This window comes from Danio rerio, chromosome 4 (genome assembly GCF_052040795.2).
Source record: "Danio rerio strain M-AB ecotype USA chromosome 4, GRCz13ab, whole genome shotgun sequence".
NCBI classification, from domain to species: Eukaryota; Metazoa; Chordata; class Actinopteri; order Cypriniformes; family Danionidae; genus Danio; species Danio rerio.
The window spans coordinates 40421939-40442988 of NC_141024.2; the positions used below are offsets into that span (position 1 = coordinate 40421939).

The 21050-nt window shown below is 38.1% G+C and overlaps 2 protein-coding genes, 1 long non-coding RNA gene and 1 pseudogene across 4 annotated transcripts; 3 read left to right on the forward strand and 1 right to left on the reverse strand.

Annotated features, from left to right (window-relative positions):
• The first annotated feature begins 1618 nt into the window (after positions 1 to 1618).
• LOC148680605 (uncharacterized) lies at positions 1619 to 17747 on the forward strand. Its single transcript, XM_088650336.1, has 3 exons — positions 1619 to 1657; positions 2358 to 2504; positions 13434 to 17747. Exons 2-3 carry the CDS (start codon positions 2420 to 2422, stop codon positions 14885 to 14887), a joined length of 1539 nt encoding a protein of 512 aa, XP_088506462.1. The 5' UTR covers positions 1619 to 1657; positions 2358 to 2419; the 3' UTR covers positions 14888 to 17747.
• On the reverse strand, positions 9901 to 13386 carry LOC147845172 (uncharacterized). Its single transcript, XR_015484527.2, has 3 exons — positions 11369 to 13386; positions 11150 to 11214; positions 9901 to 10988 (listed from the first exon to the last, which is right to left on the reverse strand). It is a non-coding gene; the product is annotated as an uncharacterized LOC147845172 (long non-coding RNA).
• Positions 16037 to 17953, forward strand: LOC148680606 (THAP domain-containing protein 10-like). The gene is given in 3 exon segments (XM_088650795.1): positions 16037 to 16438; positions 16641 to 16800; positions 17781 to 17953. Coding segments are annotated over 3 exon segments (573 nt in total). The 3' UTR covers positions 17792 to 17953.
• Positions 17597 to 20788, forward strand: LOC148680607 (uncharacterized; annotated as a pseudogene). The gene is made up of 11 exons (XR_015942601.1): positions 17597 to 17804; positions 17925 to 18163; positions 18249 to 18367; positions 18499 to 18797; positions 18906 to 18996; positions 19068 to 19184; positions 19286 to 19361; positions 19444 to 19682; positions 19792 to 19963; positions 20207 to 20355; positions 20443 to 20788. The product of XR_015942601.1 is annotated as an uncharacterized LOC148680607 (transcript).
• Positions 20789 to 21050: the final 262 nt, after the last annotated feature.

A 21050-nucleotide genomic window follows, 5' to 3' on the forward strand; every position in this document is an offset into this window, starting at 1 on the left:
TCCTGTTGTGTCAAGCTCTAATATATATATATATATATATATATATATATATATATATATATGTGTGTGTGTGTGTGTGTGTGTGTGTGTGTGTGTGTTTGTGTAATAAAATCTATACTTTGTTTTATACTGTTTGCTTATAATATTAGATGTGCACTGTATGTATTAAATGTTGTGAAATATATAATAAAAAGTTTGATCATATTCATTTGTGTGGCATTTTTATACTTCAAAGTTTACACATGCACTTGTTAAATTAAAAAGGAAAAATACATGAACAATGTTTAATATTAATAGAATTACTGCTGTATCCTGTATTCTAGGCAGTATTGATAAACTGCCACAAAAAACATTAAAACAAGTAGTAAGAATGCCGTCTCACAGTTGCTGAATGTCACACAAATTTTATTTTATGAAAATGAACAAATTATTTGTAACCTCAGCAAAACATCTTGTATGATGTCTTAATTAACCAATAAGGGCCAGTTAATAATGTTTGAAAGTTTGACTAAATATTTTAAATCTTGGATTTTTATTTTAAAAATTATGTGCAACGATTGCATATTTTATCTGAAAATTAATGTTTTGTCCAATATTTCATTATTACGAATAGTTTTTTTAAAAAAATAATCTATAAAGTTGGGTTTGTAAAGGGACACATGACCTTTCTGAAAATACACATTTATTAATCGCACTGAAATGAAGATATACTTTGAATTTGTCCTTGACAGTGTTGACACAATTTGAGGTTTGTTTGCTGTTTTTCTGTTAGTAGATTAATTGTAAAAAGTGCAGGAGCTTGACCAACATTCATCCCTACTGAAAAAAACAGCTTAAACCAGCCTAGGCTGGTTGGCTGGTTTTAGCTGGTCGACCAGGCTGGTTTTAGAGGGGTTTTGGCCACTTCCAGGCTGGTTTCCAGCCATTTCCAGCCTGGTCTTAGCTGGTCAGGCTGGGAGATGACCAGCTAAAACCAGCTTGACCAGCCTAGCCAGGCTGGGAGCCCAGCCAAAACCAGCTATGTCCAGCTTAAACAAGGCTGGTCAAGCTGGTTTTAGCTGGATTTAGCTGGTCAGTTTCCAGCCTGACCAGCTAAGACCAGGCTGGAAATGGCTGGAAACCAGCCTGGAAAAGGCCAAAACCCCTCTAAAACCAGCCTGGTTGACCAGCTAAAACCAGCCAACCAGCCTAGGCTGGTTTAAGCTGGATTTTTCTGCAGGGATTTCTTACAGTCTAATGTCTAAATAATACAACAACTATGTGGTTAAATTAAAAAGTCTTAAACTTTATTTATTTGTTTTATTTTGATGTCTCAAAGGCACTTAGTGATAATGACCTCTAAAGACGTTTTTTTTTTAAAGTTGTTTTAAAATGTTTAGATTAAATGTTTTGATCAACTTCAAATACTGAACATCTGTGTGATTGTGTGTGTGTGTGTGTGAGAGAGAGAGAGAGAGAGAGAGAGAGAGAGAGAGAGAGAGAGAGAGAGAGAGAGAGAGAGCAAATGTCAAGTAGAAAACTAGGGAGAGAAATGTTTGAACAAGTCATGACTGCAACAGTAAGTGGCAAAAAACTAAAAACAAAAGACTTTTATTTTGGCGTGGCGTGTGACGTCATTAGGCTGCGCCGCTCTTGCGCTTGATTCAGCTGGAGAAAGGTTTGTTTTTAAAACCTTTACATAAATATAAAGCGATTGAATAAAGTTTCAGGGTTTTCATCCGATGCTATATTATGAACCTGCTGTTGGCATTATTTTGACCCTTTTTACAACGAAGTACTATTTACTCACAGTAATTAGGGCTATTGTTTGAATAAAGCAACTGAAATGTGAGTAATAAGTGTTTTAATTAAGGTTTAATTTATTAAAAAGCATAATGTCATTCCATTCTAAGGACAAATCACTATATATAAGAAATGGAGTACTAGTTTTAATCAGCTCATTGTGTCTTGCTCAGACTTACCTGATTTATTTTTGTTAGAGGTAAAGTTGGTTTTATATTCACACATTCGGACTTTCCCCTTAATAATATAATTTCTTTAAAGTATTATTTGCAAACTCTAAATAGTGAAATCATATTAGCACTCAATGACTATCAAAGTACAACATTGTTCACAGTCAAATAAACAGTGTTAATGTTGTTTTCAAGTCACACTTGCATACTAATTCCTATCGAATATTCAAAGTAACATGGTAAACAATATAGAGACTTCTAAATGAACGAATGTGGGAATATAAAACCAACTTTACCTCTATTGAAACTGTTAAAGCAAGTATTGAAGAGAAGTTATTTTGTTTCTGTTCATTGTTTTATTTATTTTAATCAGGACGTTTTTAATGTTTTTATTTTTTTAAACAGGATAAAGTGTCCAAACGCAGAGAAAAACTGCTGAAGTGACTGATCTCCACACTGTTATAAAGATGGCGTTTATTAAAGAGGAGAGTGAAGATGTGAAGATTGAAGAGACATTCACAGTCAAACAGGAAGATCTGCAGGAACAAACAGGTTAGTTTTCATTCTTAAAGACCAACTCAGTCATTTGATCCTCATTCAGATATATTTTAATAATAAGAATAATAAATTAAATCCATCTTGCAGCCCTGAGTGTGCTGCCTAGTTCTCCTAAATGCACATAAGCACTCATATAAAGACAGGAATGAGTTTCATCACTTGTTCTTATTTATGTCATACTTGTTATGTATTATTTGTCTCCTATTTTCACCACCTTCTTAAGGTTATTGCTTTTCTTGTTCTCTTTGTTTGTTAAGTGTCCTTGAGCACTGTCGCTATATAAAATAAATAAAAACAAAAAATTAAAAAGATTTAATTGAGCTGACAATATTTGACCTACAGTATTCCCATAGAAGATATCTGCTATTACAGTGATGGTGTGGGCTTAGTACTTTCCATTTGCATATGTCACGTTGATCCCTTTTTTTTTATCAACTTCTTTATGGGTTTAAACTTGTTTTTGTAGTTGTTACTAGTTCTCACAGATATTATCTTAGTTTGACCTACATTATTATAATAACTAATGACCAGGGCTATTGTGTTTAAACAGGGCTTCCGCTGGGTATTAAAATGTCTTAAATTCCAAAATCAAAAATTTAGGCCTTAAAAAAAACTTACATTTACTGAAATATTGTGCTGTATGTTTTAAATCTTTTTAAACAAGTCTTCATTTTCCTGTGTTCATGTTTTGTTACCCAATCTGGCCAAAACCCATACAATCACCAACAAGACATTTTAACTCTGTTTATCATAATGATAAGGACTGCTGAGGATATCGACCTGGACAGATTGTTGTGATAGATTTAGTTTAATATAGTTTTTAAAACTTTTAAAACATTTGTTAATTTGTTTTTTTTTTTTATTTTAAAGAAAGTTTATTTTGGGGAAAAAAGTGTGTGGATCCAAGTAGAGCTCTCTTGTTTTTACACAATATTTAAGATCTTTTGCTAAGAAATATCTAAAATATTTTAATGTTATTATTTTTATTGATTTATTATTGTATTATTAAATATTTTATATTAAAATATTTTTTGTTTGGACAAATAAAAATCTTTTTCATCTGGGCCAATTGAAAAATTCCTTAGTCTAAAATTTCATTCATAATGGTCTTAAAAAGTCTTACATTTAACTTGGTGACACCTGTAGAAACACTGATTTAAAGTATGTCAAAAAAACGTGGATGCCCTTAATTTTAAATATGCTGAATGAAATGGACACCAAAATAATTAATTATTATAAAACATTGTGCAGTATTCTAAACTATATGTTGTTGTTGTGGGACGATGTGAGACAAAACAAATTAAAGTGAAACAATAACGTTTAGCATTGCACTGACTACAACTGGCCAACAAACTAGTCTAAAAAAGACTTTTGCTGCTTAGGAAATGGATTACAGCATGCTGATGATACGCAAACATTTGAGTGTGAAGTTCGTCAGTATTGACCATATTCTTCACGTACCAGCAGGTGTCGCCATTGGAATCTTTTTGCTTTTTAAAGAATACATTTTTAGATCCTAAAAACAGCGTTAATATAATAAGCCAAGACTGACATGCAATGTGTTGAACACCTGCAATGTTTTTTCAGCAATTCATAAAAATACTGCATATGAACTGTCTATTGATTTATACAAATAAAAACCATTTATTAATAATAATATAACAATTAATTAATCATTTATTAATAATATAATACACCTTTACTAAATGTGCTTGTGCATTTTTTTGTTTATTTGTTAATGTTATCTCAAAGATGAAAAGAGAACAGAATATTTGTACTCATAATACACTGCTAAAATAATACAAGTTTTAGTAAATGATAATAATATTTTACAATTTACTCTTTAAAAAACTACTTTGAGTACTAGTTAATTACTTTTGGAAAAAAATATGTTTTTCATTATGGCCCTTTTTAATTATACAATTATTTAAATTGTTTGATTGTTTAAATCACAAGGCTACATATAGGTATTTGCATTAACAAAGTATGGTCTATTTTTTTCGTACACGACAATGAATCATTTTCAATAGCACTGGCAAAACTACCACATACTTTTAAGGCCATAGAGACACTTTTTGTCCATTTTTAAACAATACTTTCAAGCTTTTAAATGTTTAAAGTATATGATGAAAATATTTAAACTTGGGGTTTTATTTACATATTTTACACTGTTTTTCTTATTTGCTTGTTGTCTATACAATATTTTATTTTACTATTGAACATTTCTCAAGGCAGTGCTTTAATATTGTTTATTTTGATAAATGTAACAGATTGCTTTGACCTGTAATGCCTGTACAATTTTGTGATGCTTTAAGACAGATCAGAATACCCCTATTATGTATAAATCACATAAATACCTCATCCAGAAACATTTCTAGCATAATTCTTTTGCCGTAAAGAAATAAAAAGTTTCACCTTTGCTAAAAGTTATGGTAGGCTAAGTTTCACGTCACAATACAGACAAGTAAGTGCGTTAGCATTGTCACCGGTCATGCATTGATCTAATTCTAAATACTTGATAGTTTTTGACTAAGTTTAGTCGAGGAGCAAAGATAAATAATTTCTACTTCTAAGAGATCGCGATTGTATATAGTCTGAGCACACACACGCGATGATGAGATCATGAGAGGACTTGCAGTTCATTTGAAAAAGCCTATTCAAGAGCTCGGATATCCAGTTTTGGCTATTAACGTACATGACTGCACTCTCGTGTTAAAATAAAGCACCCGCGACATTTGCAGAAATGATTAATTGCGCAATACCTGCAGTCCCGCGCCGACACTCTGTTATACGCCTACTCACACTATGTTATACGAACTGTGTCCAGGCCCATTTCCCGGATCGTTTGAGAAGTGTGAGTGCGATGAATCGGGCTCAGGCACAGTTCACTTGGGCTTTGGCATGGTACGCTTGTGTTTGAGTGCAAAACGCGCCTAAGCCAGAAACTGAAAGCAAGACGTTTCTTTTAAGGGACTATTTCATATGCATTTATTAATCATTCTTACCGTTCAATGAACACAAACTGTTGTAGTTTATTAAAGACGCAAACTCCTCACTGCACCACAGCTGCGCCTTCAGCAAACCTCCTAATTCCTGCAGCACGTGGACTTTATGACTGTTTATGAGCATCAGAATTGGCGGATCTGTTCGGCGAAATATTTGATTGTGTGTCACTGCATCCCAAACGCCTAAAACAACATAACTAGAGAAGTCTCCACTGTGCTGAGCGAGAGCACTTCTCTACTGAACAGTGCATCATCAATGATGTAAGCGTGCCCTGGCCTGAATGTTATGTGAGTGCGGGATGTCGGAGGAGTCGGGAGGGGGGACAAGCGTGCTTTGGCCTGGTTCAAAGCAACTGTACATAGTGTGAGTATGCTCTCAGATTAAACTAGGCTTCAGAAGAGTGATATGTTAGATGCGAGTAAACTCCTTCGGTGAGAAGAGAGCCAAATGTAAGTAGATCTTCAAAATGGCAGGATGTCCGCAGCTTAATTACTCTTGTGAATAACATCTCTACAGTAAAAACCTATGCACCCAAAGAGCATTATTTCAATAATGCATTTGTTTTTAAGTTGTTGTTTTCTGTCACTTTAACACAGAAAGGCCTTTGTCCCGCCCTTACGTTTTACGCAAAACTAGACAAGGTCGATTGTGATTGGTCACTTTTCATGTCAAAATCATCGCTTCGAAATCCTGGTCTATTTTATATTGGTATATTGAGAACCACTGCTGAAGGAGATAAAATATACCCACACAGCATCAAAGGCCTGCACCTTCCCACAACAGCATCTATGTTACAACTCTAACTCCACAATTACAGCAAAACCAAGTCATACTCCTACCCATGAGTTCATATCACAACAGCTAATTGTACCAAGCACCATTGGTGCTTGGTCTGGAAAAGCCATGTTCGACACTGGAGCCAGGCAGGCCAGCATTCCAGAATAAAACATACCTGCACCAGAAGAAAAAAAGTGCACAGAAAAAACTCAAGCCAAGCTCTTTCATTGTTCACCTCAATTCCCCCACCACAAAGTCTATTCTAGTTACCAGATAATAGGGATGACAAGACACTAATGAAAAGCATTAGTTGATCAATCTCACCTGCATCTGGAAGTAAAGTGCCAGTTACATCATCTACTTCTGCAGAATCCACAAGTATGTACCTCCCAGCTTGGAAGAACAACTGTTCTACAGCACTGCTTGTATACTGACTTCCCTGTGCTGATCAGGCAACGTCCATACCGTTTAACACCAGAGAAGCAAGAGATTGTTAAAGAGCAAGTCAAAGAAATGCTAATGAATGGCCTCACAGAACCTACACACTTAGCGTGGGCCTCACGCATTAGCTGCATTTCCACTATCGCGCCTAAAGTGAGCGAGCCAAGGCCAGTGACGTTTTCACTGTCGGTTCCGGGGCTTAATCGGGCCAAAGCGGGGCTTTCTTGGGGCCAGCGGCCAGCCTTTTTCGGTCCGCCAAATACCTTGGGCCAAGGAGGGCCAGCTGGGGCTTCAGGGCGGAGTGAAAGGAGAGGCGGGCAGTTTTCTGATTGCACATGAGTACATGCACCAAACAAATAAAGAAATAAGGGAAAGAAAACATCTGGCCTTATAGTCTAGGGTCTTTTTGCGTATGATCACTCTTATGTTTCCCTTTTAAATGTAAGGCTGCTGCATAAAATAATAAAGTAGTTTTATTTTATAGTGACGTTTTTTGCTGCGTCCTCCTTTGTTTCAATAGCGCATAATAATCTTTACACCATATTAAAGACACAGCAAACAGTAAAGGTTTTCGAGAGTTTTTGTCAAGTTTAAAATGTTTGTTTGTGCGCGTTTAGATGCCTGTATGTGTGTGTGAGACCGGGCAAGAGCGCTCCTTCACAGCTCTGTTATGCCGCGAGTGGCTTTTTTCTTTATTTATTTTGGAGATAATACAAAATATAAATACAACAGAAAGACATAAAACTTAACAAATTACGTAAAGTATTTGGTTGCGATGATATTAATCAAATAGCGCAAACAGAGCATTATTTCGGTGAGTGAAAGCAGAATCTAGCCTACACCTTTTTTTCTGTCACTCAGTCCTGCGCAGCGCTCGCTGCTTTAAGCGCATCGGGGGAAAGTCCAAACACAAAATGTGTTCTATATAACAACTTTTTATGTTTTTTATATGACGTGGTTAAATTTATAAATGAAACTTTAAATGAAGAGCTTTAGTGAATAGCTGCTGAACGCAACAAATATGGCTATATTTTAATAGGCTACTCGTTCTTGTGCTGTAAAACACTTAACACGACGTCTATCAAAACGTGGATGTTATAAAATACATGCCATATCGAGTTATAAAGGAGAATTTCTGTGGCTTTATATTATGGATGTGTGTGCTCACTGTGTTGGTTCCCTCTGTTAGTGGCGAGAGCACTCGATGCACAATGCCAACAGTCGGTCGGCGAGTAAACAAATGTAATGAATGGAAATACACAGGTCTGTGCGTATAGACATTTCATGTACTGCTGTACAGTAACGTGTCATTTGTTTGTTTCGGTTTTCTTCATTTTAATGGTTTCGTTTTGTGATAATTCTATGGTGTGCTTTATCTGCCTGTCCTGATTCCCGCTGAAGTGGGCGGGTTGTGTGACGTTTGATTCGCAGACGTTCTGTGGGCGGTGTTTGCGTGACGCGCTGTGAGCTACTAGCCAGACAGTGGAAATGCGACATGATTTCGGCCTCATTTCTAAACCTCCCGGGCTATTTGCCCGGCCCGATTAAAGCCCTGGCTCGCACTGGCCGATAGTGGAAATGCGGCTAATGTCCTTGTCCCCAAAAAAGATAGCAGTATGAGGTTCTGTGTGGACTATCGTAAAGTGAACTCTATCACAGAAAGAGATGCCTACCCCTACCTAACATGACAGAGATACTGGAATCCCTCTCTGGTGCTGTCATCTTCTCCACGATTGATCTCAACAGTGGGTACTGGCAGGTAACTATGAAGGCTGGAAGTGAATCCAATCCATCCCTCTTGGGCCTATACCACTTTAAAGTTATGCTCTTTGGACTTTAAAATGACCCAGCAACATTCCAGCAATTAATGGAGTCTGTCCTAGGAGAGTTGCGGTGAAAAATGTGTTTTATGTATATTGATGACATCATCATATACTCGCCCTCAGTCACCTGGTTACACAAAGCTGGTCTGATCATTAACCTGAAGAAAAGTAAATTCTGCCAACATAAATTATCATTTCTGGGACATGTGGTGAACACCCAGGCCATTCCTGCTGATTCCATAAAAGTAGAAGCGATAAAATCCTACCCGGTTTCAAAAAACATCAAAGACGTTAAAAGATTCCTTGGATTGGCAGGGTGGTACAATATGTTCGTGCCAAACTTTTCTCAAATTGGAGAGCTTATGAACTCATTGAAGAAAAAAGGGTGAATTTTTCAATGGACACCTCAATGTCAACAAGCAATCACATCGCCTCCCATCCTTGGACATCCTGATCTCCGACGCTCCTTTGTGGTTTACACCAATGCCAGTGATTCAGGATTAGGTGCAGTGTTGACACAACACAAGGCGCAAGAACAGGAGGAAGTTATTGTCTATGTAAGTCGAACACTGACCAAACTGGAGGTTAATTACTTCGCTACAGAGAAGGAATGTTTAGCCATACTATAGGCCAGGGGTTTTCAAACTGTGGGGCGCCTGTTAAGGGGGGAGCAAGAAACTGAGGCGTGCACTCAAGTTAATTATGACATTTTTTTTATGCTCACAAGAGTCAATCTGATTAGTCCCGCAGCTAACAATCAGGCACGAGGCACCTTTTGTAGTTAATGCGATCACGTAAAACATATACAAAAAATGGACCTGTGGCTTTTAAAATTAACGACGGTGAAGTTAACACCGGTAAACCGTCTGACAAAAAAGATGACGAGTGCCTTTCTGAAGCATTAAAGCAAACGGATGACCAACCCTCCGCGTCAACAGGGATCTCCACACCGAGAGGTTTAACGCTCATTACAAAAACCAAAGGCCTGTGTGCATCAAAGCAACGGAAGTATGATGAACAGTACATACAATACGATTAATAACGAACCATGTCCACAATGTGTTGTGTGTTCAGAGGTCCTTGCAAATGACAGTTTAAAACCTGTGAAACTGGTGCGTCACTTACAGAAGAAACATCCGATGTTAAAAGATAAGCCAGTCGACTTTTTTCGATGTAAAGAATCAGCATTAAGAGGACAAAAACAAATGATGACCAGTCAAACCACGCTGCAAGTAAAAGCGCTTACTGCTTCAAATGAGGTGGCACATTTAGTTGCCAAGGCACATTTAGTTGCCAAGGCCAAAAAGCCACATACATTTGCAGAGAGCCTCATATCTCCAGCTGCAAAGGCCATCTGTAGAACTGTTTAGAGAGAAGTATGCAAGTTACATTGAACAAATTCCACTACCAGATAACACCATAAGCCAGCGTATAACTGATATGGCATGCGACGTCAAACGTCAGCTGATTAAAAGAATAAAGAATGGGATTTCTTTTTTATTACAATTAGTTGAGTCGACAGACATATCAAACTCATCTCAACTACTTGTATTCGTCCGCTACAGTCATGAGAGAAAATTGCTTGTGGATCTTCTATTTTGCTCATCAATGAAAAGACGTTTACAGGAAAAGATATTTTAGAAAAACTCAGCGGTCAACTGAATGAACTTGGTCTTTGTTGGGACAATTGTGTCGGTGTGTGCACTGATGGAGCGGGATCCATGTTAGGAAAAAATAAAGGACTCGCTGCTTTGGTTCATAAAGTAGCTCCGCATGTTTGTTTCACCCACTGTATGATTCGCAGAGAGGTCCTCGCAGCAAAAACACTTCCTGCGGACTTGAACGCAGTGCTTCAAACAGCAATACAGATTGTGAATTTCATAAAGACTTGTCCCACTAAATCAAGACTGTTTGCCTTGTTGTGCATAGAAATGGGGTCCGAATATGAGTTGTTGCTTTTGCACAAGGAGGTTAGATGGCTCTCCACAGGCAAAGTCCTGCAGCGTATTTTTTCATTGCATTACGAACTGAGGATTGATTGTGGATCTTCCTTTAGGAGTTATTTTACTGACGCTAAGTAGCTCACAGATCTTACATACCTGTCTGACATATTTGATAGGCTTAATTCGCTTAATTTGTCCCTTCAAGGCCGTGTTCAAACCTACTAAATCTAAACATGTTCCTGACCTTGGATGAATTTATCACAGAAAATTTGTTTAACTGGGATACTACTAAAACGGAAATCACTCTCTATCTGCAATCTCTGTCTGCACATTTCAGTAGGTATTTTTCTGAGCAGCATAATTGGAACCAGTACGACTGGGTTCGTAAACCCTTCATCAAAAGCACAGTGAGTCTGTCATCAAACCAGCTGGATGCCCTTCTGCACCTTTCAAGTGACCGTACTTTGACCCATCTCCATTGCAGAAATCTGGGAAGAGCAACACAAAGACCCAGATATAATCAAGATATTTCAGAACCTAGCAGACAGACATTCTACTGTGCAATCCTAGAGGAAACACTGGAATTATTTCCCATGCGAGAGGCCACTGCCCAGACAGAAGCCAAATTCTTCAGAGAAGAAATACTTACTTGTTGGGGAGTACCAGATTCCATTCTATCTGACCGAGGCACACAGTTCACATCAGCAGTTTTCTCTGAAGTTTAAAAATGGAAAATCAAACAGAAAATGACAAAAATCAAATAGCCTACCACCCCCAGATTAATCTCACAAAACGACTGAACAGAACCCTAAAACAAATGATTTCTGCGTATGTAGAAGATAACCATAAAAATGGGACCAATACTTACCAGAACTTCGCTTTGCCATAAATTCTGCAGTCCAAGAAACCATCGGCATGACTCTAGCAGAGCTTCTACTCGAGAGGAAACTCCAAGGTCCTGTAAATAAGTTACTGCATGGACACAATTTATACCGATTATCCGGCCTACGACGTTGCAGAACAACTGTCAAATTTGAAAATGAAAGCAAGTGAGTTCAGAAAAAAAGCTATGGCAAGACAACTCCGCAGTTACAATAAAACAGGATGAGAGGCATCCTATAAAGAAAAAGACAGTGTCAGGGTAAGCTTTCCTCAGTCAAGTTTATTGCATAATTTCAGTGCGAAGCTTGCAAAAAAATGGAAAGGACACTACAGGATAATTCAACAGTTAGGACCTCTGAACTCTCGTGTTGCCCTGGAAAACACTGGAGAGGATGTTTGAACCGTAAATGTTTGTAATCTTAAGCCTTGCTTTCCAACAGCTGAAGAACTGGAGAATCAGGAGAAAGAAAAACTTAAGGCCATTTTGCTCTAACCACTAGATTAAGAGGAGTTTCTTGGTTTCTGACATCCCTTTTATAAACAACCAGGGGTTGTTGTTTTTTTTTTTTTTTTCAAGGGGGAGAGTGTGGCAAGACTATGCCTCCCCCAAATTTTTTCTTCTAAGCTCTAATAGGGGAAGCTAGTCAAACCTGCCCTTCCAAAAACTTCCAGGGTCAAGTTGAAGAAAACGGAAGTTCAGGTAGGGAAAAGAAGATTAAAGAGGGAGGAAATGGAAAAGTGAGAAGAAGAATTTTGTTTCTTTTGGCTTTGTGTGTTTGTTGTGGCAGAGAATGGAGAAAGGAAATGTGCGAGGTTGAAGAGCTGTTGGTTTTTGGCGTGTGAAGAAAAAAAAGACTGTGGCGTGTAGCAAGAATGGACGCAGTGTGCCCGGCAAACTTTACAGTGGTCATTTTGTGCAAGCAGTCTCCTGGATCCTCGGTGGAGACAGTGGGAAGCTGAATCCTTTCCTGAAGCCAACGAAAAAGTCTGTCTGGTAGGAAGGAACCTTTCTAAACGAAACTTATCAAGGGGTGGACCAGTACCAATCGATGCTAATAGCCCGGGTCAGTTTATTGTATTCATTCATACACCCACACTGAAAATCTTTACACACGTTGCAACCCCATAAAACAGGCTTTTTGTTCATTACTCATTCCATCGTGCTTCCTTTACACAAGCTATAATTTATTTTTGAACTGTTTTGGTTTTGTTTGTTTCTTTTATTGTTTGTTGTACAAGGATGGTTGATTTTGTTTAGAAACCTTTACAAATGGAGTGATTCCGCAGTGATGTTGTATGTTTTTTTTTTTTTTGTTAAATATATTACTGTTGAGTCAATGTACGTGTGTGAGTTCTTATTTAAAGAGAATCTTTAATTTATTTTATTTTTATTTTTGATTATGAAATTAGGAAATTAATGCTTGCTGTGGCTATCTTTGACAAGATAAACTTGTTTGGCGCCCAAAGGTTATAAATAACCTATACTTTTTTGTCCGAGGTCTGCTGGGAGTAGGATGAAAGGGTCTGGAAAAGCCACTGATTTCACTTCTTACATGGACTAGCGATAAAGCATTCAACTGTGATGCTGACGGTCCAACTTCTAATCCCGCCGGGAGCAGTTTTTGAAAGTTCATTTGTTTCGTGTTTTTTTTCTTTCTTTGAAAGACTTAAACAAAACTTATTCATCCAAAACCACCAATGTTACAATACAAATAAAAATAGGCCGTTTACAGCTTTTAAATCTGTCTTATCAATATGATCAAAATAACTTTTATGATCCATTATGTAAGAAACTGAAAACTGGACTGAAACTGTTTCAATTTACTATAACTTTAATGTTAAGTGGCTTTGACACAATTTACGTTGTAAATGCATTAGGTAAATAAAGATGAATTGAATTGTATCTGCTTAAATGTGTACACGTTAATGGACCAAACAACATATGATTTGATTTATTTTACATTTAATGTGCATTAAAACAGTGTGTGTAGCCAATGTTTCCAATGATGAGAGTTTTTAAGACTTAATGAAAACTTTTTTTTTTATTTCAGACCTAATTGAAGAGAATGAGGGTAGTAAAGAGGAGGAACATCATGTCAAAATTGAGGAAAAAAATCATTTTTTGAAAAGGAGAAACAAGAATCGTTTCAACTGTACTCAGTGTGGAAAGAGTTTGGCAAACAAAAGCAAACTTAAGATTCACATGATGAACCACACTGGAGAGAAACCATTCACATGCACTCAGTGTGGGAAGAGTTTTAGCCAATCATCACAACTTAATCAACACATGATGATCCACACTGGAGAGAAACCATTTACATGCACTCAGTGTAGGAAGAGTTTTTACCGCTCATTCTCCCTTAATCAACACATGAGGATCCACACTGGAGAGAAACCATTCGCATGCACTCTGTGTGGGAAAAGTTTCAGCCAATCAACATCCCTTAATCTACACATGAGGATCCACACTGGAGAGAAACCATTCACATGCACTCAGTGTGGGAAGAGTTTTACCTGCTCAACACACCTTAATCAACACATGGTGATCCACACTGGAGAGAAACCATTCACATGCACTCAGTGTGGGAAGAGTTTTACCCGCTCATCATACCTTAATCAACACATGAGGATCCACAATGAAGAGAAACCATTCACATGCACTCAGTGTGGGAAGAGTTTTTACTGCTCATTCTCCCTTAATCGACACATGGTGATCCACACTGGAGAGAAACCATTCACATGCACTCAGTGTGGGAAGAGTTTTACCCGCTCATCATACCTTAATCAACACATGAGGATCCACAATGAAGAGAAACCATTCACATGCACTCAGTGTGGGAAGAGTTTTTACTGCTCATTCTCCCTTAATCGACACATGGTGATCCACACTGGAGAGAAACCATTCACATGCACTCAGTGTGGGAAGAGTTTCAGCCAATCAACATCCCTTATTTACCACATGAGGATCCACACTGGAGAGAAACCATTTACATGCACTCAGTGTGAGAAGAGTTTTACCTGCTCATCAAACCTTAATCAACACATGGTGATCCACACTGGAGAGAAACCATTCACATGCACTCAGTGTGGGAAGAGTTTTTACTGCTCATTCTACCTTAATCGACACATGGTGATCCACACTGGAGAGAAACCATTCACATGCACTCAGTGTGGGAAGAGTTTCAGCCAATCAACATCACTTATTTACCACATGAGGATCCACACTGGAGAGAAACCATTCACATGCACTCAGTGTGAGAAGAGTTTTACCTGCTCATCAAACCTTAATCAACACATGGTGATCCACACTGGAGAGAAACCATTCACATGCACTCAGTGTGGGAAGAGTTTTTACTGCTCATTCTCCCTTAATCGACACATGGTGATCCACACTGGAGAGAAACCATACACATGCACTCAGTGTGGGAAGAGTTTTGCCCGCTCATCATACCTTAATCAACACATGAGGATCCACAATGAACAGAAAACCTCTCTGGACAGTTAGTAAAATATAGACCAATCGCTCGCTTTTTAAATGTCTGATCATCTTGTTTAATCCGGCTCCTTTTCACAGCGCTGTACAACAGAATTTCGCATGCTCAAATTCTAGTGTGACCACAGCTTCGATGTGGGATGAGTTTTCGCAGCTCCCCAGACCTTTATTAAACACACGAAGACCCACACTGGAGGGAAACCATTCACATCTACTCAGTGTGGGAAGAATTTCAACCAATCACCAAACCTCAAATGAACATGAAGATCCACACTGGTGTGAAAGAGTATATGTGCCCAGAATGTGAGAAAACTTTTATTACAGCTACAAAACTGCACCAGACAATTCACACTGGAGAGACCGTATAAGTTTTTAAACTGTGACGAGGTTTAATCAGTTAATCTCAAAACACAAAAGAGGATTCACACTGGAGAAAAACCGTACAGATCTGAACAGTGTCTACAGAGTTTCACTCATTCGGCTCAGCTTAAGAAACACATGGACAAAACGTTGCACACATGACATGAATGTAGCAAAATATGTTCTCATGTGCACAGGATGTTTCATGTCTGAATAATGTTTGCTCATAATATAATTCTTATAATGATAATAATTCCTCATGGCAAAAAAATGCAGATACTTAAACTCCATTTGAGGTAAGGACTTTCCGCCAAACTGGAGATGGCCACTGTTTTCCAGTCAAGCATTATGGTTTTTGACTTAGAGGTGCTGTTTCTTTCCCTGCTATGTCACACTTAGCAGCAAACCGTCCCACTGCATGCTGAAGGTCCATGTCCAGAGTACCCCCGGGGTCTTAAAAGCATTGAAAAACTCTTAAATTTCGTAATCTCAAATTAAGGCCTTAAAAAGCTTATTGTAGGTTAATTTTTTTTTATATACATGGAAAAGTGTGTTAAAATATCATGTAATACCATAACATAACATATTGAAATGTTTTTGAAAGCGCAAGGGTACAAAATGTAAGGAAAAGTGTCTGTTTCTGACCCTCTTCTGGGAAAACTACAATCACGTACATGACGTCAGAACAGGGACTTATAAGCTGCGCTCTGCCTGAGAACTGTGCAGAGTAGGTTGGTAGTTAGCAGGATCGGTTTTACGTAAGTGTGTTTTTGGTAGCGAGTAGTGTAAGTGATCATCATCATGGTAAATTATTGTGTTTGTGGAGGCTGCACAAACTCTGGCACGTCAGGACATCGAATCCACAAGTTTCCTGACAGGAAAAAGGATGGAGCCCTCTTTTGTGCTTGGATGCACTTTGTGCAGGTAAAGAGGCGCGATTTCACTTCAGCATCTGTTTCGAAAAACTCGGTGGTGTGTGGTGCTCATTTTCAAAAGGAAGATTATTGTCCTGGTGATCTGATGCAGTTTGAAATGGAATGCCGAAACAAGAATCGCGTCAGACTCCAAGCTGGCGCGGTTCCTTCGGTGCACACTGTGCCTTCGTCAGGCCCGCCTTCCACCTGTCGTTCTCCCACTGGCGGGAAACATGCTCTTCACGGATCAGTCAGAGATGGAGCTTGACGAAAACGTGAATTGTGCACGGTAAGACTTGTTTATATATTTATATGTAAGCATATTTGAAGACTTACAAATCAGTAATCATAACTATTTCAGTAATTAGAGGCAATGTGATCTGTTTACATTATACTTCAGCATCGTAACGAGCATTAATCCATGTAATACAGACTTTTTCAAAGCCGATTCATAATTTATTGTCATGTGTTGCGTTTATAAGATTTTGGAGGATGCTCATGCTGCAAGAAATGAAGGGATAGATGCATCTGCAGCCAGTTATGCTGTGCTAGCTGACGTGGAGCACGAGGTTTTCTCTCCACTGTCTACTCGTTCCTCTGTGCTTCACTTTGGCTCACAGTGTAACCTTAGACCTTCACTTCATTCATCAGGTATATTACCATTGTTCCCTTGTCTAAGTAATTATGCATGGCACTTACCTATTTGTTTACATAAAATACAAGGAAAAAATAAGTGACAAATTATTACTCAAATATTTGTGTGTGATGCTGAAATGTTTAACCTCCATTTAAAAAAATTATTTGAATTTGTTTATTTAGACCTTGTCACAGTTGTTTAATTATGCAGTAATTTTACAGCAATCAGTACTTCAGACAGTTGTTTGATTTTGCACTTGGCAATGAATATGCTGTTTCACAATTATGTAAAGCTGGACATTGTGTTTGTTCTAGCTGTTGTGATGTTTGATGGGTCAGGTGACATTAATCATGTGAGACACAAAAGATCACTGATGTATTCTGATATTCCTATGCGTAAAAGCACAACTCTTAGTGATGAAGTGAAACGTAAGAGACAGAACAGGCGGCTCCGGCAGAGGGCGCGCCGAATCAACAAACCAGCTAGACGAACTCTCTGTGAACCCTTAGGTACTTCAAGTTACCCCCTCCCTTGTACTTTAGATGAACCCCCTCCTCGTACTTCTACCGAGCTCTCTACCCAGCTCCTTGCCGAGCTCGAACACCTAAATCTGGGGCATAACTGAGGGAAGTGAGGCTGATATTAAAAAGGCCCATGTATTGATTTCTATGTACTCATATATCTGTCTTCCTATTGTTCAAGTGATTTAGCATGCTCCTTGAATGTATGAGTTAAGTAGTTTTTGCATGATTTATGAACACTATTATATGAGACACTGAGTATAAAAGCTGACTTGTACTCTTCAGCTTTGCGCTTCCCGACTTCTGTTCATTGAGGTTGGTTGCCCTTTGTCTCTAACGGGAGGCAAAGTAAGGATTTCTTGTTTTCTGTTTGTCTTTTGTTTGTTCTACTTTTTCACTGGATTTTATTTTATTAATAAAAGTGTATTTTATTAATTTTCTTCACTGGAGTGGACATTGACTTCATTTTCCAGAACCCATCTAAGTTACCCTGTGTGGTAAAGTATGCTCTAATTTATTCTTTTGCAAAATACGTTCTTTAAAGACGATCCTTTAACTAAACTCTTGCTAAGAAATATAGCTAAGGGAGGATCCTGATCTTAACTTTGTTTAATTAGGGTGATTAAATAAAGGGAAATCAGCACACTGTCCAAGCAAAGCCCAAAATGTTCAGTGTGGGGACTCAGACAGAAATGTGTACGCAACAAACATCAACCCCACTGGCCAGCCCTGTACACAGCGATGAGGAATCTGTTGTGATGGAAGAACCTTATGATGTTTCATGGATGCCAGAGGAGGAAATGACAATTGACACATCTACTGAGGAACCAGTGCCAGAATCTCATCCTGACTCAAAGTTAGACTTTTATGTGTATATACAGTGTTTACTTTTACATTTGTGTATAAGCAAATATTTCAGTTAAACATTTTTCCTTTTATAGTGCTCCTGACAAGTTTATTGTGTGCCTGAGCCAGCTGATGTATTTATTTGCAATATGCCCAGCATGTTGTGAGGACACACATTGTGAAGCAGGAGGGAACTTTTGTAAAAATTCAGCAGGCAAGTGCCAATATTTTAATTATTTGAGAAGTAAAAGTGTTATCATATCTTCCATATTTTGTTGTATTAATATACTTTGTTGCTTTAATGCTATAGATTACTTATTTTCTACTTTTTCTTATAATTTGTAGGTCTGTGCAGCATGTGCCTTTTAGCGTTTTTGGCAAAACCAGACAATGCTGCATCGAAACATGCCAGTCTGTAACCTTTTACTGAGTGGGGCCATCCACTTTACAGGTTGCATAGCTACCCAGACCTTCAGGATGCTAAAACTCTTTGGCCTTCAGAGCATAAGCGTAGACACCTTTTTCCGCCACCAGCGGTTGTACACAATACCTACCATTGTGCATGCGTGGCAGAATGAACAGGAAAGGGTCATTCGAGACCTGAATGAGATGAGTGGTGGCCTGATCCTGTCTGGTGACTGCAGGTAGCACACTTTGGGGCATATCATTTATAACAGTCAAAACAATATAATATATTGTTTAATGATTCAGTTTTTGAGATTAAATGTCTTAATTGTTTTTGACATTCATAGATCAGATTCTCCTGGCCGTTGTGCTAAATATGGCACATACTCTTTGATTGAGGACAGAATTAACAAGGTTTTAGACATTCAACTTGTCCAGGTAAGTTAATGTTATCAAACACATATCGCCTGTCTAATGTTGCAAAGTGACATGACCAAATGTATTTACAGAGCTCTGAGGTTCCAAGTAGCTCTTGGTGTGAGCTGGAAGGTCTAAAGCGCAGCATAAGGTTTTTGAATGAGAAACGCATGCATGTGTCAGCCCTCATCACAGACAGAAATCGCCAGGTAACGATGCACATATATACAGACAAAAAACATGATGATCAGAATGTTATTAAGTAAACCAACTTATTCTTATAATTAATGTGTTGTATCCCACATTTTAGGTCGCTAAGTGGGTGCGGGAGGAGCTTTGTCCAAATGGAACGAGCCATTTCTTTGACATCTGGCATATTGGCAAAAGTATGTATATTGATGACAGTACTTTTCTGTAGGTTGCCTACAAATCCATTTTTTAACTTGTAATATTTTTGTTCTACAACAGGTCTAGGGAAGGCTTTGGATGCTGCTGCAAAGGATAGAGAGTGTAAAGATTTAAAGCTGTGGAGGCCAGCTGTAATTAATCACCTCTACTGGACTGCAGCCTCCACTCCTAATGGAGATGCAGATGTGATGGAGGCCAAGTGGAAAAGTATGGTCAACCACACAACAGTCCTGTGTTCCCCTGCTGTGCACATCCACCTCTGGAAGGGGAAGCAAGGAACAAGGAGTGGCTGGAACCAGGTATAACTTATTGTTCAACATTTCTAAAAGTGAACTGTATGTTATAAAAATGCCACCTTGTTGTGTACCTGCCCCTTTCATAAAAAAAACAATTCTTGTTTTTATGCAGGATCAACAGTAGCAGTTAAACTGGAGTGTGTGGCCATGAGACAAGCACTGGTTAAGGATATTCAGCAGCTGTCACCACAGCATCAGACATTTTCACTGGAGGCATTTCACTCCCTTATCCTGCACTTTGCACCTAAGCACACTGGATTCTCCTTCCTTGGGATGTACAGCAGGTGAAAGCATGAGTATACTTTCTAAAATTAATACAGTCTAACATGCTGCACAACTTAAATAAATTTTGCAGTAAGTGATGATGAACAGAGATTTGTATTATTTGTACATCAGCAACACATGAATCATTGTGGTTGAACTATAACCACTTATACAGTTTATAACAGAACTGTATTTTTATTCTGTATTGATTCTATATTGTTCACATATGCTCAACTTGTAATGGGTACGATATATTTCTACAGACTTCTCCTGGCAGCCATGCACTTTAACCACAATGGTAGCAGAGAAGTTGCTCGAACCAGTGATGGTGAGCTGTGTTACGCGGTTCGATACCCAAGGTTCCGCAAAGGTGGCTGGGTAGTCCGTCCTGTTAAGGAAAAACCATCATACGGTTAGCAGCTTTAGTTAATTCCTAAATTCCATTAACACTGTCAGATGAGTCATAAACGTGATTTTAACTTTTGCTTTATGCCTCCAGCATATGCATCAGCCCTCATGGAGTCTCTGACAGTGGAATACTCGAGGTCACCACAGGCTTTACGAGAGCGAAGCAGTTCTTTGTTATCAAGTTGTCCTGCGCCCCTTTCCAGATCCCTCCAGAGGATTAACAAAAAAGAGGCTGGTGGAGTGTATCTGGCACAGCATTCACGTTTTAGCAAACATTAAATATTTTAATGTAGACATTAGCATGTCTTTAAAGTATTTATTAAAAACATTTAAGTGCTGTTTAACAATTAAACATTTTTAATTAAGATAATTCTATTTTTTAACTAACAAGATTTTACAAAATAATTAATAGTAGAATAAAAACAAAATTCAAGCAATGTCTTTTTTCTGTTACTGAAAAAGGTAATACAATTCAAAGGAGGGCTTATCATTTCTACTGTATGACAGTTACAATGCTGTGCTTTGAGTTGGGTTATAACTAAAAATATTTCCAATGATTTTGCACCATATGAATAACACTTGAATTAGGGTCGATAAGACTTGAATTATACGAACCTATACAGATTTGTTTATTTAATCTTTGACATTTTACACAGTGAGACATCTTGTATTTTTATTGATTGTCACCAAATTGGGGCC